This window comes from Rhineura floridana, chromosome 3 (genome assembly GCF_030035675.1).
Source record: "Rhineura floridana isolate rRhiFlo1 chromosome 3, rRhiFlo1.hap2, whole genome shotgun sequence".
Lineage (NCBI taxonomy): Eukaryota > Metazoa > Chordata > Lepidosauria > Squamata > Rhineuridae > Rhineura > Rhineura floridana.
The window spans coordinates 147,588,844-147,607,154 of NC_084482.1; the positions used below are offsets into that span (position 1 = coordinate 147,588,844).

General features: G+C 43.1%; 1 protein-coding gene across 3 annotated transcripts in view; it reads right to left on the reverse strand.

The window, feature by feature from the left end:
* ERC2 (ELKS/RAB6-interacting/CAST family member 2) overlaps positions 1-18,311 on the reverse strand; it is an 872,358-nt gene that overhangs the window by 462,012 nt on the left and 392,035 nt on the right. For all 3 annotated transcript variants that reach the window (XM_061622017.1, XM_061622019.1, XM_061622018.1), the window contains one exon: positions 9,864-10,031. In XM_061622017.1, the coding sequence (XP_061478001.1) occupies positions 9,864-10,031 (168 nt within the window). The remainder of the gene's footprint in view (positions 1-9,863; positions 10,032-18,311) is intronic.

Sequence of the window (18,311 nt, forward strand, 5' to 3'; positions counted from 1 at the left end):
CACATAATAAAAATAAAATAAATAATAAAACTCATGGCATATACACACAATCACACACTCACTCATACAACCCACTCATACATTCAGACAACACAGCAGCATCCGAGGAGCTTCAGCAGCCGATAATCCGTAGTAGCTGATGTAATGGGACCCAAGTTATTAAGATTTTCTGGGTCCAGGGAGAGTCTCTTCAGGAGTGGTCTCGCTACCGCCTCTTTCAGGTAGCCAGGGACCACCCCCTCTCGCAGAGAGGCATTAATCATTTCCCTGGCCCAGCCGGCTGTTCCTTCCCTGCTAGCTTTTATTAGCCAAGAAGGGCAAGGATCCAGCACAGAAGTGGTTGCACAAACCTGTCCCAGCACCTTGTCAACGTCCTCAAGCTGTACCAACTGAAACTCATCCAAGAAATCGGGACAAGGCTGTGCTCTGGATACCTCGCTTGATTCACCTGCTATAACACTGGAGTCTAAGTCCAGCATAGAAAGAAAGCTCGCTGCCAGAAGAGGGAAGACACTCATCTCCTCCACACCCTCCACAGAAATGCAGTGGGCTGCATGGAGGAGGGACAGAGAGCTCTGGTAGACCCCATCAGGTTAGTAAAACTATTTGCAGGCTAGTAACTTGTATGGACTTATTTACAAGGCTGTATTAGAGCCAATTCACATCTTACAAAAGTTCTTCAAGAAAAAGGTTCCCAGTGCACGCACTTGCAGCTATTCACACATGATTAACATTATTAGAATGACAATATTGCCATTCTATATGAGTGGAATGTTCATTTCTATTGCAGGGGACAGGGAGATAAAATCTCAAAGGTGTAGTGCAAGGGTGGGAAACTGGTTCCAGCCAGAGGGCAAGATCTTTATCTCCCCAACCCATGTGGAAAGAAAGTTTATTGGCTCAACAAAATTTGAATGACATGCGCAACATGGTTCTTTAGATGCACTTTTACTGAGATGCACAATTCTGTAAAGAATATTTCCAAATGAGATGGATCAATAAAATATATGTCCTCTGAAGCTTTGAGATTTTATCTCCTCTGTCATTTCTGTTTACTGGCAACTTCCCTCTTTTCTGGCAATGTTAATTCCTAAACAGGGATGCATTTAATGTAGATAATGTGTATCATGACAAGCAGCTGTACTTTTCAGACTTTCACCTGGCATGGCACATACTATCACCACATGGGGGTGCATTCATAAGAAATAAATATTGCTTAATTTTTTAATGAAATTAATTCTAAAATTAATGATGAGCTAAAATGATCACTTTTCCAGGTCAAAAGCAAACAAAGGAATTCTGCTGTAATCAGAGCTCCTGACATTATTTTTATTTGGTAAAAGTTACCTCTTTTAACAGCCGGTGGTAATGACATGGAATAAAGACAGCACCAGTATAAGCCCCTCACTAAGGGAAGGTGGGGCACTGCTCCAAACTGCCCGAAAGCCCCAGACTTATAGCCCAGTCCCTTCTCTGTTCCTTACATTCATATTGAATACAATACCTCACATTTAGAGACACTCTGGCCTTGTTGCTGTCCATCTTTTGTTCTGGCCAGTCATCATCATTGGATAGCACAGCCAATCACAATCATTGCTATGGTCCATCCCCTGTCTCCTGGGGTAATAATAATAGTAATAAATTCTAGTAGGAGTGGCTTAAGCAGGGCAGGGGTCCCCTCTGCACCTCCAGCAGCTCCATTTTGATTTCATTTCCCATAGAATAAGCTCTAACAAATCTGGAAGAGTCCCTCAGATGCACTGGAAGTTCCATAGTATTAGGGCAAGACTATGAAGAGCCTCCCCAATGCTCAGAGGCATGCATTTCAATCTGAGCCAATCAGATGCATGTATTTGCAAACTGAGTTGCTTTCCTCTTCTTTTGCAAGCACTACCTTAAAGCAGTAGCAACCACAGTCTTCTTTCTTTTCTGTGACTAGCCAGCTTACCAGTCTTTGAAATCAGCAATGTATCACTGTGAGTTCATTGTTCAACTTCTGGGTTCATCACTGCCATATAGAGAGAGATATTGCACTGAGAGTAGCAGTAGTGAACAATCCCCAAAGCATGTTTAGCTGGCAAGGAGGTGAGGATGGAAGCTGGATTCTTCATAAGCCGGACTGGGCCCTATTTACTGTAGAGGGGAGAGATGGAAAAGGAGATTCTTGGAGACAAACAGCCCCTAAAAATGTTTGGCAGCATTATAATGGAATCTGGTTTCTTCATGGGCCAAATGGTGGTGGTGGCTTGTATAAAAACCAAGAAACTTAGAGATACCTTGTATGAATGTCTGAGCCCCTGTACCAGCGGAATCCCAGAGGAACCTGTGGAACTTCCTGCTACAGTATTTAGAACTGATTATATGGTTTGAAAGACTCCTTTTTTCTAACATTTTGGCTTCTTGTTTTTCCCACTGGCCACATCTTTTTCCCTGAGCAAAAGTAGCTTAGATTTTACAGGAGTGGTTTTATTTTTTAAAACAAGAAACTCTGGAAATCTTTAGCCAATGACTATTATCTGTGATATTTGAATACACTGCTCCAGATCAGGGAGGTTCCTTCTGCATACCAGGGAATAAGCCACACATTGCTTAAATAAAACATAATACTCCTCAATATATTATTTGCTGTTTTCTCCATAGAAGTAACACATAATCTCACATATGTAATGGTTAACTATACTGAGGTATGATTTAGCTGTAGCAACTAACATAATCTTATTCATTTTACTTAGAAGAAACCCCACTGTGTAGATTTAAATGGGTATAGAATTGAACTCTGGTCTTTCAGGTCCTAGTCCAACACTGTGCAGCTCTGCAGGGAACAGCTGCAGCACTGGGGAACTGGAGAAGACTTGCCCTGGGAGTGAGTACCTGAGCATCTGGGATCTTGCTTGCTCGCTCCTCTGGGTTACTGTCTCTTGAGACAGCTGGAGTCTCTGGTAAGTGCTGCAAGGACTGGGACCCCCTGTCCTGACCCTGACTCCAGAGAGAGGCTGCAGTTAATCTTGCAGCCTCTTGCATCAGCTCCTGGCTGGGACAGAGGGCATAAAAGCCTGGCTGTCTTGGGCGGCGGTTCTGCTGCCAGCAGGGTCATCCCCAAAGGGGTGACACCAGAGGATCACCCCTTGGAAAGTCCCTTAGTGTGCTACCCGCTTCTAATTCTTGTTTTTAAAACCAATCTACAGGAGATTGGTACTGCGGCAGGCATATGGCATAGTTCCTGAGCAGGGTGAGAGCCTATGCAATGAACTGAACAATAGGAGAAAGTCGCCAGATGCCTTCAAAGTGAGAGTCTGCAACTGGCAGAAGACTGGCCTTCCCTGGGTATGAGACAGGGGGAGACTATATGTGCCCTGTGTGAAAGATATTGAGTGGGTCTGACTGTTCCCAATTCTCTCAGAGGCATACTGGGATAACTGGCTGAGGCAGGTTTTGTTGGTGGGCTGTTGTTGGGTCCATATCAGATGTTTAGGAGGAGTCTTAGTAAGGAGGAACATCGGTGATGCCACCCCAATTTCAGTGATCAGTGGATGAAGGTCCTGATTTGGTGTGCATTACCGAGACCTGGGTGGGTGAACTGGGAAGAGTTGATCTGACCCAGCTTTGTCCAACTGGATACTCGGTGCAACACCAGCACAGGCTGCAGGGACGGGGGGAGGAGGAGTTGCTGTGCTCTACAGAATTTCCATCTCTGTCACCAGGAAACCACTCTGTCTTGGAGCTGGATGTGAGGGCCTGCACCAGGTGTCGGGCCGAGGAGACAGTAGACTAGAGTTGCTGCTGGTGTACCGTCCATCCTGCTGCCTGGCAGCTTCTCTGACTGAGCTGGCGGAGGCCGTGTCAGCTGTGGTGTTGGAGGAGCCCAGAACAATAGTGCTGGATGATTTCAATGTCCATGCTGTGGCTGTCTCTAGTGTTCCAACTTGGAATTTCATGGCCTCCGTGACGACCATGGGGCTGTCTCAAGTTGTCACCGGCCCGATGCATAGGGCAGGGCACACCCTCGACTTGGTTTTTGCTTCAGATGGAGGAAGGGGAGGTCTGGAACTGGGGGGCTGGATGTCACCCCATTGTCATGGTCAGACCACTTCCCGGTGAAGTTTAGACTTATGGCTCTGATCCGCCCCTGCAGGGGTGGTGGACAGATTAGGATGTTGTGAGGTTACAGTGGGGAGAGGGAGAACAATATGCCACCTTCAGCTCCTGGGAGGAAAGTTGGGATATAATGATAATGATAATAATATAAGTGCTGGCTATTGCATTGATTTTTATTTCTAGTGGTTAACACAATATGGTTGGTAATTTCAAATACCCATAATTATTATCTTCATGTATATTTTGTAATTACCTTGAGACATATGTGGAAGGCAATTAAATAATAATAATGTTGCACTTTCCTTACAGGCATGCAGAGAGAAAGTTCATAAATACAATAAATAAAAACAGTTGGAAGTTTGACTTTTTCCATTGTTGGTCAATTTGTGAAAAAGTTTCTCAGTAGTGAAAAATGGTTTTAAACACAATTAGAAAAATCACAGGTTCTTTGTGGTCTCTGTACAGTCCTACATATAAGCTCTGCACCTGTGCAAAGCAAAGTTCAGACCCTTCTAGAGGTAGGAAATTCGGGTTTCAGTGGGAAGCCTGCTCTCAGCTCTCATGGGACTCACCCAAAGGGTGGGCTCCTACTTTCCTCCACAAGATTCCTGAATGCCCTGGGAGGGTTCCCAGTAGATAGAGCAGGTGACCCTGTTGAAGCCCTTGTCACACTGTGGAACACCAAGGCGCATCAGGCTCTTGACACGGTGGCCCCCAGGTGGCCTCTCTGGCATTGTGCAGCCTGTTTTGCACGTTGGTACACCGTGAGCTAAGGGAAATGAAACAGCCTGGACGACGGCTAGAGCGCAAGTGGCAAAAGAGGTGCTGTGAAGCTGATCAGGCACAAGTAAAATATCATAACCATGCCTACTGTGTGGCAGTGAGGGTGGTGAAGAAGGCCTACTTCTCTGCCACCATCGCATCCTCAAGTAGCCAACCAGAGGAGCTTTTCCGTATTGTCAGGAGTCTGTTGACATCAACTCCAGGAAATGGAGTTTTAGACCCTTCGGAGGCCCACTGTGAATTGTTTGCAAGTCACTTTGAGAGTGACTTGTGTAGCAATCTTGATGCCTCATCCACATCTAGTGTAGTCCCCAATGAGGTTTCCAGGGCAACGTCTGCTGCAACTTCTTGGGAATGGTTTAAGTTAATCTGCCTGATGACGTAGAGAAGGTACTTGTGATGGTGCGGCCAGCAAGGTGTCCTCGCAACCCTTGCCTTTCTTGGCTTATTAAAGCTTGCCAAGGGAGGTTGACTGAGTGGATCCAGGGTTTGGTCAATGCACTGTTGTGTGAGGGAGTGGTTCCAGCCACCCTGAAAGAGACGGTGATCCAACCGCTCCTGAAAAAGCCCACCCTGGACCCATTGGTTTGCAACAATTACCAACCGGTAGCAAATACCCTTCTAAGGGAAGGTGATTGAGAGGATTGTGGCACAGCATTTGCACATACTCTCGGATGAAACACATGTTTAAGTATACTGCACACTAAATGTTTAAGTATCTTGACCCATTCCAGTCTGAGTTCAGGCCTGGTTATGGGACTGAATTGGCCTTGGTCACCCTGATGGATGACCTTTATTGCGAGAAGGACAGTGGGAGTGTGACCCTGTAACTTTTACTCGATCTCTCAGTGGCTTTTGATACCATTGAGCACAGTAGCCTTCTGGGCTGACTTGGTGAGACAGGTATTGAAGGCACTGTTTTACAGTGGTTCTGATCCTATCTCCAAAGTCGTTTTCAGATAATAGCATTGGGTGATTGTCTTTTGGTCCCGTGGCAGTTGTGCTGTGGGGTGCCGCAGGGTACCATCTTGTCCCCCATGCTGTTTAACATCTATATGAAGCCCTTGGGAGCGGTCATCAAGAGATTTGGGGCGAGGTGTGAGCAGTATGCTGACAAATGTTCTCTGTAACATTTGAATCGGGAGAGCCCGTGCAAACCCTGGACCGCTGCCTGGACTCTGTGGTGGGCTGGAAGGGCCAATAAACTGAATTTGAATCCTAGAAAGATGAAGATGCTGTGCGTTGGTGGTTCCCGAGTTCAGATAATTGGTCAGTTGCCTGCTTTGGGTGGGGTCGTACTCCCTCTGAAGGAGCAGGTCCATAGTCTGGAGGTGCTCCTGGATCCATCTGGCCAGAGGCCCAGGTGACCTCAGTGGCTAGGAGTGCTTTCTACCTACAGCCGTTTCTGGACCAGGATAGCCTGACCACTGTTATCCATGCACTGGTAACCTCTAGGCTTGATTACTGTAATGAGCTCTATGTGGGGCTACCCTTGAGATTGATTCGGAAGCTGCAGTTGGTGCAAAATGTGACGGCGAGACTGCTTCCTGGGGCATGGTATCACCAACATGTCACCCTGCTACTGAAAGAATTGCACTGACTACCTATTAGGTAGTGGGCTAAGTTCAAGGTTCTAAGTTTGGTGTACAAAGCCCTATACAGCTTGGAACCAGGATACCTGAAAGACAATCTTATCCCTTATATACCCAGTTCAACACAAAAGCATGCTGAGTCTGGGCCACATACTTTTAATTTTAATCTGAGCAGAACAGTATCACCAACCATACACGGTTCAGTCCATGCATTCGAATTCCAAACATGACATTATAGCTATAGTTTTATGACACCTACTGCTAACTCTAATTGGCTGTAAGGTAGGGCAATATGTCATATAGCACTTCATTAGTTATGAGCTTCAAGCCATTGAACATGGGATCTGTAATTTAATGTGGAAAGCTTTGTAGGTTAAAGTGAGTACTGTTTTAATCCTTTTTTATTGTTACATTCCTATCCTCTACAAAACAAAACAAAAATCTGCCTCTAGCTATTTCCACAAGTTTTGTATGCTCAGAAAAGTCTAATAGCACTTCCTCTGCTTTTCATTTACATGCTCATTTCAACATGGTGTCAAAACTAAGCACAGAGCATCCACAAAGGCCAAATAAATTGAGAGACGTAAGAAATTTATGTAATTATCCATTTCAGAAATTCTTCCTTTGAAAATTATTCCTGAATTTAGGGTGGGTGATAGGACCCTCTGCTGTATTGTGACAGGCAGCATTGTGAATGGGTCACCAGAACAAGTGGGCTCCATAGAGGGGGGGGAAGTTCTTAATAAAAAAAAAGTTTAATTCTAAAACACTGACGATCCCTCGTTTACAAACACAAAATGTGCAAATGCTGGTAAGGATACAAGCATTTAAGCAACATGGCCAGTTTGTCACATTAGTAATATGAAATGCTGATACAAAAGCTTCTATAAGAAATATTAAAACTGCATTTCTGACATTGACATACTTTTTCAAGGTCATATAGTCAAAGGAGAGAAGCTATCTAAACAGTTTCCATCCTACACCTGTAGAGCTGACAGTATTCTGTTTATTACAAACAACACTAAATTCATTGTAAAAGAATAACATTGTCATTTCATTATGCAAATGACAGGGATCTTTATGCATTAGATGCCTCTATGGTCAAAACTGTCTAGGAGACCTTATTTAGTACTGGGCAGAGTTCTCACCTTCCATCATAAAAGCAATGCAGCTGGACCTCTACCCCAGTAGGTACCCACCTCAGAAAGATGTTACATGGTAACATGGCATTAAGTAACTAACAGAAGCATATGAAGAAAAAAGGTGAAAAGTGTCAGTTGCAGAGATATAATCAAAAAGAAAATCTAGTAAGAGAAAAGCATTGTTTGTGTTTTTCTGAGATAATAAGACACATGAACGCATGAGTGATACCATTAGCCCATCTAACCCAACATTGTCAACTCTGATTGGCAGCAGCTCTTCCAAGTTCTCAGGCAGAGATGTCCTTCACATTATCTGCTTCCTGATCCTTTAGCTGGGGATGCTTGAGATTGAAGCTGGGCCCGTCTGCAGCAAAGCAGGTGCTCTACCACTCAGCTATCGTCCTTGCTTTAGTTTTATTCAGAATAAAACTTTGTCAATAAAATCAGCAGCTACAGTTGCCAAAGTTAGTTTTGATCAGAACTTGGAAGGAATCATCAGAAGGTTAAGGCAAGAAATTATTTTGAGAACCTTCAAAAATGGTACAATGATCAACAGAAGTCCTTCTGTGTTTAGGACTGTGGAATATAGCAGATTGTGAAAAATGTATGTCATAGTATTAAATACACAAGAAGCCTCTGTGCCACTATATGAAATTACTACGGACAGAATAATTTACTAGGTGCTGATGAAAGGGTGAGACAGCCCCCTGGACAAAGCCAAGAGGAAACAGCTTTCAAAAAGGAAGGCATGTTCTATAATCAGTCTAAATGCTGATGGACTCAGTAAGGAGACCAGTTTTTTTAACGTTGCTTTAAAAAAAAGATTGCAGTTTAAATGGAAAACTACTGAATGTCTAACTTGGGGACTCCACACTAGACGTAAGGAAAATAAACAGTGAACATTTTCTTTATAGTATAATGATATGAATTTACTTAAACAATTGGAGAAGAAAGAGGATAATGTTTCAGTTAAAACTTTCTTCAGATAAATCATCTGTGAATAAATTTATCACACCATCTGTTGGAAATAAATCATGCACTCCTGAAGGCCACATAGGAAACTACAGTCATAACCTGGGAGTTCCCCCCCCCCAAATTTTTTCCCCTGATCTTCTATCCTTACTATACGATTTAAACCTTTAGACTTGCAGAAAACTTCTGTTTGAACATGCAAGTTAAAACATGAAATAACTTGTGTTTGCAGTTATGAAATTCATCCTAGAAAAGTAGGCAAGTTTTCAAGCTCCAGTCTTAATCATATACACCTATACAAAGTTTGTTTGCATTATGCATTTCACCACCATTTCTTGGTCACATTTCTGTACACATATCACAAAAACACACTCTGGAATCTGCTGGATTTCCCTCTGAGACAAATTTTATCATGGACATGGGACTCCATTTGTTCCTTAGTAGTTGATTGTCAAGTCTTTTACATATATGAAAATATATATTTTAAGCACAAGCAATATTGGGAAGATTAATGACGGCAAACAGCATCTAATCTGAATCAAAATAGAAAATTAACTTCATAGAATTATACAATTCCATATGAGAAAAATAAATCACTCTCACACATCAGTATAAGTATGCAATAATTACTCTGTACACACACACGAAATTACATATTTCTGAGAGACTAGCAAATCTATATTAAACTATTGATAACATATACACTAATAGCAAACTCAATTGTTGAAATATAATGGCTATGCTATAATTGAAATGGGGCGATCAAGAAACAGGAAGGTATCATCACAGTTAGGGGCACCACAATGTTTGCAGAAGCAGAAAAATCTTTAGGGGAAATGTAGGGGGGCATGTAAGAGGACACACCATCTTTCTCCTGTAATTGCTTTGCTGATAAAGGCAGAAGAGGTAAGGTCAGAAAGCTTAAGCAGCAGTTTGTACTTGGAAGACTTTCACCTGGGAGAAAGCCCTCCGAAGTCCCTTCCCCTTAGAAACTGCAATTCTTTAAAAGTCTATCTGAAATTGTGGGCTTGATGAGTGGCCCCTTACCTCTATCCACAGTAATGTAAGAAGTGACAAACTGCAAAGAAAAACTGAGTGGGGAAATCAGACCATAAAAATGTATTTTCTCTCCATTCTCACTTCCAAAATTTCATACTGTACTCTTCATTTTGACTATAAAATTTTCTCCTTTCCAACTTTTTTCCTTTCTCCAATTTTGTCATCTCTGTCAAAAATATTTCTGCTACAATTGCCTAATGGGTCTTGTCATGACGCTTACCTTTTTTTGAAGAACATTAATTTTTCTTTCTTTGACTTCTAACATGTCTTTCATATCTCGAATTTCTCCAGCCAGAGTTCCCTTTTCTTCTGTGAGGTCTTGCAGTTGTTTGGTTTTTTTATTAAGAAAACTTTCTTTTTCTTCTAAACGTAATCTCAAGGCATCCACCTATAATAAAATATGAATATGTGGAAGTGTTCATGAATAAAATAATGGAATAATATAGTAGTTTAGTTTATTTATTTGTTTAAAATATTTATAAGTTCTATTTTACAAGGTAGTTTCCATACAGTGTACAGGTTGTTAAACATTTTCCATTCTAATCTTGTACTTTTCTGTTGTGTTTTTTTATTGAAAAGGTATGCAAATCAAGTTTTAATCTCAGGTTTTCAATTTAGAGACAATAAAATACTGCTGCAGAACTCTGGAGAGGTAGAGGTGCTCTCTTCCAAGCATAGGAAAGGCTATATTTGTGGCCCATTAGCGAGAGAGTGTAAAAGTGGTCCACCAATGACTATCCTCTCTCCACTCTGACAGTTGGGGAAATGATAGCTTATATCTCTCTTTTACTCCCAAAGAGTAACTTCTGGATTGGTGTTGGGATGGCCTCATATATAGGCACTTTTGGCGTGGGTATCGAGCAGCTAGTTGGTGGAACATAGGATTGGGAGCAAAATTCAGTTCATAATTAAAGGTGAACCTACCTAATTCATACTTTCCAATACCATAAGTGAACTGCAACACAAGCATCCTTCAAAATTGGCAGTTTCTGAATTTTGCAATACAGTTCTTCAGCCATGTAATGTGTATTAAAATGAATATACTAGGGCAGTGGTTCCCAACCTAGGGTCCAGGAAGTCATCCTGGAGGGGTGCATGAAGAGCCAAGAGAGGAATTATTTATTATTATTTTTAAGAAGTTTTCAGGACAGCTGAAACAAACTGAGTAACTGCGAGTGATTTTATTCCCAATTCCGCACCCTGTCCCCCAAGAAGACCAGCTGCTGATTACTGTTCCTGAGATCCCAACTCCTTAACCGCTTATGGAGAAGGGTAGGCCTAGTGTTGGCATGCTGCTCGGGCTGGTGGTAGCAGCAGCAGTAGCAGAAGGAGGAGAATGCAGACATGGTGACCGACATATACTCTGTGTGTGTGTGTGTGTGTGTGTGTGTATGTGTGTGTGTGTGTGAGAGAGAGAGAGAGAGTGAGTGTGTGTGTGTGTGTGTGTGTGTGTGTGAGAGAGAGAGAGAGAGAGAGAGAGAGTGTGTGTGTGTGTGTGTGTGTGTGTGGAGGAGGGGGGTTCTTCTTGCAACCCCTTCCCACAATCCACCAGACTCCTGCAATGTGAACAACACAGAAAGAGGCATGCAGCAGCAGTGGCACACTCTCCTCTCCCTGTGGGTTTTCCTGTAGTTCCCCACAGGCCATTACCAGGCTAAAGGAAAGGTGGTGGTGATGGGATGTGAGGGTGAGAAAAGAAGGGGAGGTCACTCCTCAACCTTTTGCCTCAGAAAAGGAGGGAGAGAAAGGAGGCTGTGGCTGAGGAAGATTCCAACCTCATGCTCACCGTCTACTTCCTTCTTCTCCCTCCTGTGGGATGTCCTCCCTTTGGTGGAAGGGGACAGGAGGGGGGGAATGAGGAAAGTGAGAGGAGTGGGACCGTGTGTGTTTGTTTTGAGGTCTCACTCCCACCACAGGTCACTCCAAGAAAGGAAGCACCTAGAATGGATATATACCCTACTTTACTCCAACCCTCCCTCCTTCCCAGCCCTCATGTCCCAAGTGCCCTCCCACCCATGTGGCTGCTCCTCTTCACTCTTCCACTGAACCTCTTAAATTGCTGCCTTCTTTTGACCCACTGGACTTCTCCTGCACCCACAACTTGACATGCATTTCCTCCCTGCCCTCTCCCTTCACATTACTTTTCTCTTTTTCTTCTCTCTCTGCTGACTCACACTCACCTGCCCCCACCCAAGGTGCCCAAGCTTGCTCTTATTTTGCTTTTGCTTATAGGATTGCATGATCCATGTATTTAAATTTATTATATATTTATTAGGCTTTAATTTCCTGCCAGGCAGATTTCTCTGCCTCTGTTTCTCCATCTGCATGCAAATTGTGGCAATGGCCAGAGTGACAGCAGCAGGAGGAGCAACAATTAACATGTGGAGACCACAAATTTTTTTGAGGTTACAGAGGAGGTCCTGTACTCATAAAGGTTGGGAACCACTATACTAGGGTAATGTATGATTCAAAATATTCACATTTATGGACATAACATACCAAAGTGTGTTATATTAGAGAAAATTGGTTTGCAAACGTGTCTATTAAGCAAATTTTCATAATAAAATGTGTATATGAGGAGAAATTTGCACTAAAACAATGATGATTTTCATGAGGGCTTTTTTTTAAAAGCAAACTGATGTGCAAATGTGGAGAACTGAACTTAAGATTGGAAAAATGAGAGAAACCGAGAGAAACCCAAACTGATAGATTTGCCCATCCTTGATGGAGCAAGCACCCTGTTTTACTTTTAACCACCACCAACCTTGGTATGTTCACTGGGAGTTGTTAAGAGGATTCTTTTTAAGGTTTATTTATTTTATTTATTATTTATTTATTATTAAATTTGTTAGTCGCCCATCTGGCTGGTTGTACAAGATAAAACAGTACATAAACAGTTAAAAATTTAAAAAACAGTAAAAACTAATCCGTCCCAAAAGCCTGCCTAAAAAACCAGGTCTTCAGGGTCATTATAGACGGGGCATGGCGTAGATCGTTAGGGAGAAGATTCCATAGGGTGGGGGCTATTATTGAGAAGGCCCTCTCTCGAGTCCTCACCAGTCTAGCTGTTTTGACTGGTGGGATCCAGAGCAGGTCTTCTGAGGCTGATCTTGTTGAGCGGCATCCCTGTCGATGCTGGAGGCGCTCCTTCAGATAGGCTGGGCCACAACCGTATAGGGTTTTAAAGGTTAAAACCAACACCTTGAATTGGGTTCGGTACACAACCGGTAACCAATGCAACTCCTTCAGCACAGGAGTGATGTGATCTCTACGGCGGCTGCCTGCAATCAGACGCGCCGCTGCATTCTGTACCAGCTGTAACTTCCGAACCATTTTCAAGGGTAACCCCACGTAGAGCACATTACAGTAGTCTAGGCGAGTGGTGATCAGGGCATGCACCACCGGTGGGAGCAGATGATTGGGAAGGTAGGGGCGTAGCCTCCGTATCAGATGAAGTTGATACAGAGCTGCCCGGCTCACAGTCGACACTTGAGCCTCCATGGACAGCTGGGAGTCAAGAATGACCCCCAGGCTACGGACCTGGTCTTTCAGGGGAAGTCGTACCCCGTTAAGCACCAGGTCTATATCTCCCAGCCTTCCCTTGTCTCCCACAAACAGCACTTCGGTTTTGTCAGGATTCAGCTTCAGCTTATTCCTTCCCATCCAGCCACTCACCGACTCCAGACACTTGGACATGGTTTCCACAGCCAACCTTGGTGAAGATTTAAATGACAGAGCTGCGTGTCATCCGCATACTGATGACACTGCAGCCCAAATCTCCTGATGATTGCTCCCAGTGGCTTTATATAGATGTTAAAAAGCATTGGAGAAAGGATAGAACCCTGTGGCACCCCACAAGTGAGGGGCCAGGGATCTGAAACCTCCTCCTCCAGTGCTACTCTTTGGTATCTCCCAGAGAGGAAGGAATGGAACCACTGCAATACAGTGCCCCCAATACCTAACCTCTGCAGGCGGTCCAAGAGGATAGCGTGGTCAACGGTATCAAAAGCCGCTGAGAGATCAAGGAGGACAAGGAAGGTGCATTCGCCTCTATCCCATGCCCTTCTCATATCATCTACCAAGGCGACCAAGGCTGTTTCAGTCCCATGTCCCGGTCTGAAGCCCGACTGAAATGGATCCAGATAATCCGCTTCTTCCAAGTGCGCTTGCAGCTGTTTAGCCACCACCCGCTCAACTGCCTTGCCTAAGAATGGCACATTTGAGACTGGGCGAAAGTTGTTCAAATCTTGAGGGTTCAAGGAGGGCTTTTTTAAGATTGGTTTTATTGTCGCCTCCTTGAGCGCTGATGGCATTACTCCCTCTTCAAGCAATGCGTTTACCATCAGCTTGATCCTCTCTCCCAGTCTATCTTTGCAGCTCATAATGAGCCACGAAGGGCAAGGGTCAAGTAGGCAGGTCAAGTTTGCTTGTTTACAGCATGATAGAAAGGAGGAAGGTAGGAGCCCACCCTTTGGGTGAGTCCCATGAGAGCTGAGAGCAGGCTTCCCACTGAAACCCGAATTTCCTACCTCTAGAAGGGTCTGAACTTTGCTTTGCACAGGTGCAGAGCTTATATGTAGGACTGTACAGAGACCACAAAGAACCTGTGATTTTTCTAATTGTGTTTAAAACCATTTTTCACTACTGAGAAACTTTTTCACAAATTGACCAACAATGGAAAAAGTCAAACTTCCAACTGTTTTTATTTATTGTATTTATGAACTTTCTCTCTGCATGCCTGTAAGGAAAGTGCAACATTATTATTATTTAATTACCTTCCACATATGTCTCAAGGTAATTACAAAATATACATGAAGATAATAATTATGGGTATTTGAAATTACCAACCATATTGTGTTAACCACTAGAAATAAAAATCAATGCAATAATGATTATTATCATTATCATTATATCCCAACTTTCCTCCCAGGAGCTGAAGGTGGCATATTGTTCTCCCTCTCCCCACTGTAACCTCACAACATTCTTGTGAGATATATGTTAGGCTGAGAGACAGTGACTTGCCCAAGGTCGCTCAGTGAACTTTATGACTGAGTGGAGATTTGAACTCTGGTCTCCCAGATTCTAGTCCAACACTCTAACCCAGTTGCAGTGCATGAAGTGGATGCAACCACTTTGCTGCCCTCTCAAATGCTGTGACTGGAGATGGGTGACAGCAAGAGAAGCACCAGGTTGGTGGTAGTCTCTCCCCGCCCCATTTCACTCCTGGTGAGTGGCAGCTCTGCTGCAGCCAGGAGGGCAGAACAGCTGTGGCACCCCACTTCACATACCACAGCTGCTCTATATGTCAATGCTGTCTTAATCTTTTAAAACACAGAAAAGAGCAATCAGGTGAGAATATTTATATTAATTATCTTTTATTGGTTGGAAAGCAGAATATTTCATGGAGGGATTGCTGAAGGAATCTGATTTATTCCCTATTCAGTTCTGAGTTTTAAAACGGTAAACTTGTTCTGAACAAAACGGTTTACAAATCAATTTTTGAAAGTCAGTTTGGGACCAGTTTGGATGATCTATTAGAGCTCAGGATGCATGTTTCTTCCTGTTCTTGAAATGGCTCAGTTCATTTCCATACACTAGGGGAAGGCTATACACTGTGTTCAATAGAATTTAGATGTTTTCTTTTTATTAAAGATTCTGGGTAAGGACATCACCAACATCATCCGTGAATGGAAATTAATACTTAATTATTATTAGAAGGGTTCGTGTGAAACAATGACTTTAGATTTCTATGTGCCACCTATGAATTTAAAGCCACTCATGTTTTGTTCTTTTGTACAAGAACTATGAAAATAATTCTCAAAGGCTCGGAAAAAGATACAGTGTGGATCACCCATTGGGGTGACCATATGCTGGAAAAAGTCTCCTCCCTCTTCTTTGTAATATAACTCCCTACAAAGATTTACAAACAAAGCTACTAGATCTCAAACAGGAGATGTTATTTATTATATATTTTATTTTAAATATTTTATTAATACAATTTTCATAGCATTTTACAAAATAAAGCAATAAAAACAACATCCAATTAAAAAGGCAAATCAGATTGATATATCAATAAAATATTTCAACAAACAACAGGGGAGTCATCACAATAAACTTCATCCACAGGTTAACAGCATCAAAAATCAAAATGTGAAAAAAACAGTCTTCAGCTGTCTCCAAAAAGACAGCAGAGCTGAGGCTGTCTGAACCTAATTCCAGGGAAAGCACAGCTCCTTGTAGAGCCTAATCTGGTCATTACAGGAAACGGAGCAGGATCTCCTCAAAAGCAAATGCTTCGGGGAGGGCCTATATGAGAGTAAACATATTGCCTAAGATAAGCTATTTAGGGCTTTAAAGGTCAAAACCAGCACTTTGAATTGGACCTGGAAATGAACTGGTTGGTGCCTGTCGCTTTCAAAGCTCTGCAGCAAGCAGAATGTGAGTTTCACTCATCAGCAGATACAAGAAGAAAGTGGCTGACAAGTCCAACAAGGCAGGAGGTGTAACAACAAGGCATAGAGTTACCAGGTCTCCGGAGACTCCGGTTTTGGGGGGTCCTCCGGCTCTCTGGCTAACACCCCTTAACCTCTGGACTCTCAGCTTCAATTTAAAAAAACATTTAAGTTTCTAGGTGGTGTGGTTCCCGAGATATACACCAAAACATCAGCCAACCCCTTGCAACTGTTTAATCTATTTAACTGATACGACGCTGAAGTTGGTTCCTAGTTCCCAGTTCCCTATTTGCTTGAAACACTAAAAAAGCAACTTCAAACCAAACTTAACATGTCTCTGAACCCCAAAATATATGTTGGGGTATCCTGTATGATATATCACTGTGATCAGGGGACTCTCCCCGTCAAGAATAACAATACATTTATGCAATCAAAATCATCAGGCTTCTGATATTATCATAAATACACAATGATGTCATAAAATCATAAAAAAATAAGTAACTGGGGGTGCCCGCCCCAAACTCTTCTCTGGGACAGGACAAATCATATACCCCAGGAAAGGGGAAGGTGTCCTCTACGAGATGCCACTGCATCCCGCCTGGCCCAGAGCTTCTGCTGGGCGCAGGGCACGGAAGAAGACATCTATGCAAAATCAAAATGGACAAAAACACATAGAAAAAAATAAGTAACTGGGGGTGCCCACCCCAAAATCTGCTCTGGGCCAGGACAAATATACACCCCATGAAAGGGGAGAGTGTCCTCTACGAGATGCCACTGCGTTCCGCCTGGCCCAGAGCTTCTGCTGGGTGCAGGGCACAGAAAAGGGCATCTATACAAAATCAAAGCAGAAAAAGATATACAGGAAAAATAAATAATTGGGGTGCCCACCCCAAAATCTGCTTTGGGCCAGGACAAATCATACACCCCATGAAAGGGGAGGGTGTCCTCTATGAGATGCCACTGCATCCCGCCTGGCCCAGAGCTTCTGCTGGGCGCAGGGGAAGGATGGGGGCATCTATGCAGACAGAAAGGGTAGAGAATCTTCTTACTCTTAACGCATTTCTCAGACCTCTTTCTGAAGTGAAGGGTCAAATCTGTAAAGAAGTTTGGAGCAGCCACATTAAAAGATAAAGGCAGGGCATTCCAGGCAGGGGGTTGCCAATCCTGCTTGGATATGGATGTCTTTGCAGAGGATCCCTAGTCAAGTTTTACCAACAGCACAATCCAAACTATATCTACTCAGAAGTAAGTCCTGTTGAGTTCTATGGGGCTTAGTCCGTTAGTACGCATGTTTAGAATTGCAGCCTTCAAGGGCATCCATCTTTACTCCTGAATGCTCCCATCTAACATCTCCACAACACTAGGCTCCTTTCTTCCTACAGTGGCCTTCTGGTGACTGGCCTGGCCTGAAGGCACTTAAACCCTTCTTGCCAAAAGCAAGTGGGCTAGATTAAATGTTGCCTATCCAGGCTCCATCTTTTAGCTAAAATGTCTAGCTTAATTTCCAGTCAGATTTTTTTTAATTGTACGCTCCAAGCAACTGTGATTGATGCTTAATGACATCACTCGGGCCCGCCCTGTGACATCACTTGGGCCCGCCCCATGACATCACTTGGGCCCGCCCCTAAAATCTCAGGTTTTGGGATGCTTCTGACCTGGCAACCCTAACAAGGCACCATCCCTTCAGTGCAGCTGACTGAAGCTTCTAGAGACAGGCACCTTTATTCCAATTGAGACCTAGAAATGTCATATAACAAGCTATAAAAGCGTGTTAGAATAAAAATAAATTCAGGCGCAAGTGATCTTATTGTTGTCAACTAGATGCTCGGGTATTCAGAGAATAACCAGGACAGTAAAATCAGTTCTTAATGGAGGACTTGGGGCTTTAAACTGTTTGTATTCTAAAAACATCAGATTTGACTTTTAAAACTATATGAGACCCACATGGTAACTATTATTCTACTTATTAAGCTTTGGTATTACTAAATATTTTTCATTAATACACCATTATCAAGGGTATAAACATCTCTCTGATTTCTCTCATATGGATGGTAGGAAGGAGGGGCTCAGCTCTCTTTATTGCCTCTCTCCACAAGACCAAACGGGTCATGAGCTACAGTTGATTTCCTACCTCACATTCCTCCAGCTTTAGTCCAACACTTCCTGTACTTACTTCTATTTTCCCAGCTGTAAGTAGTACTAGCTCTGTTGCAAAG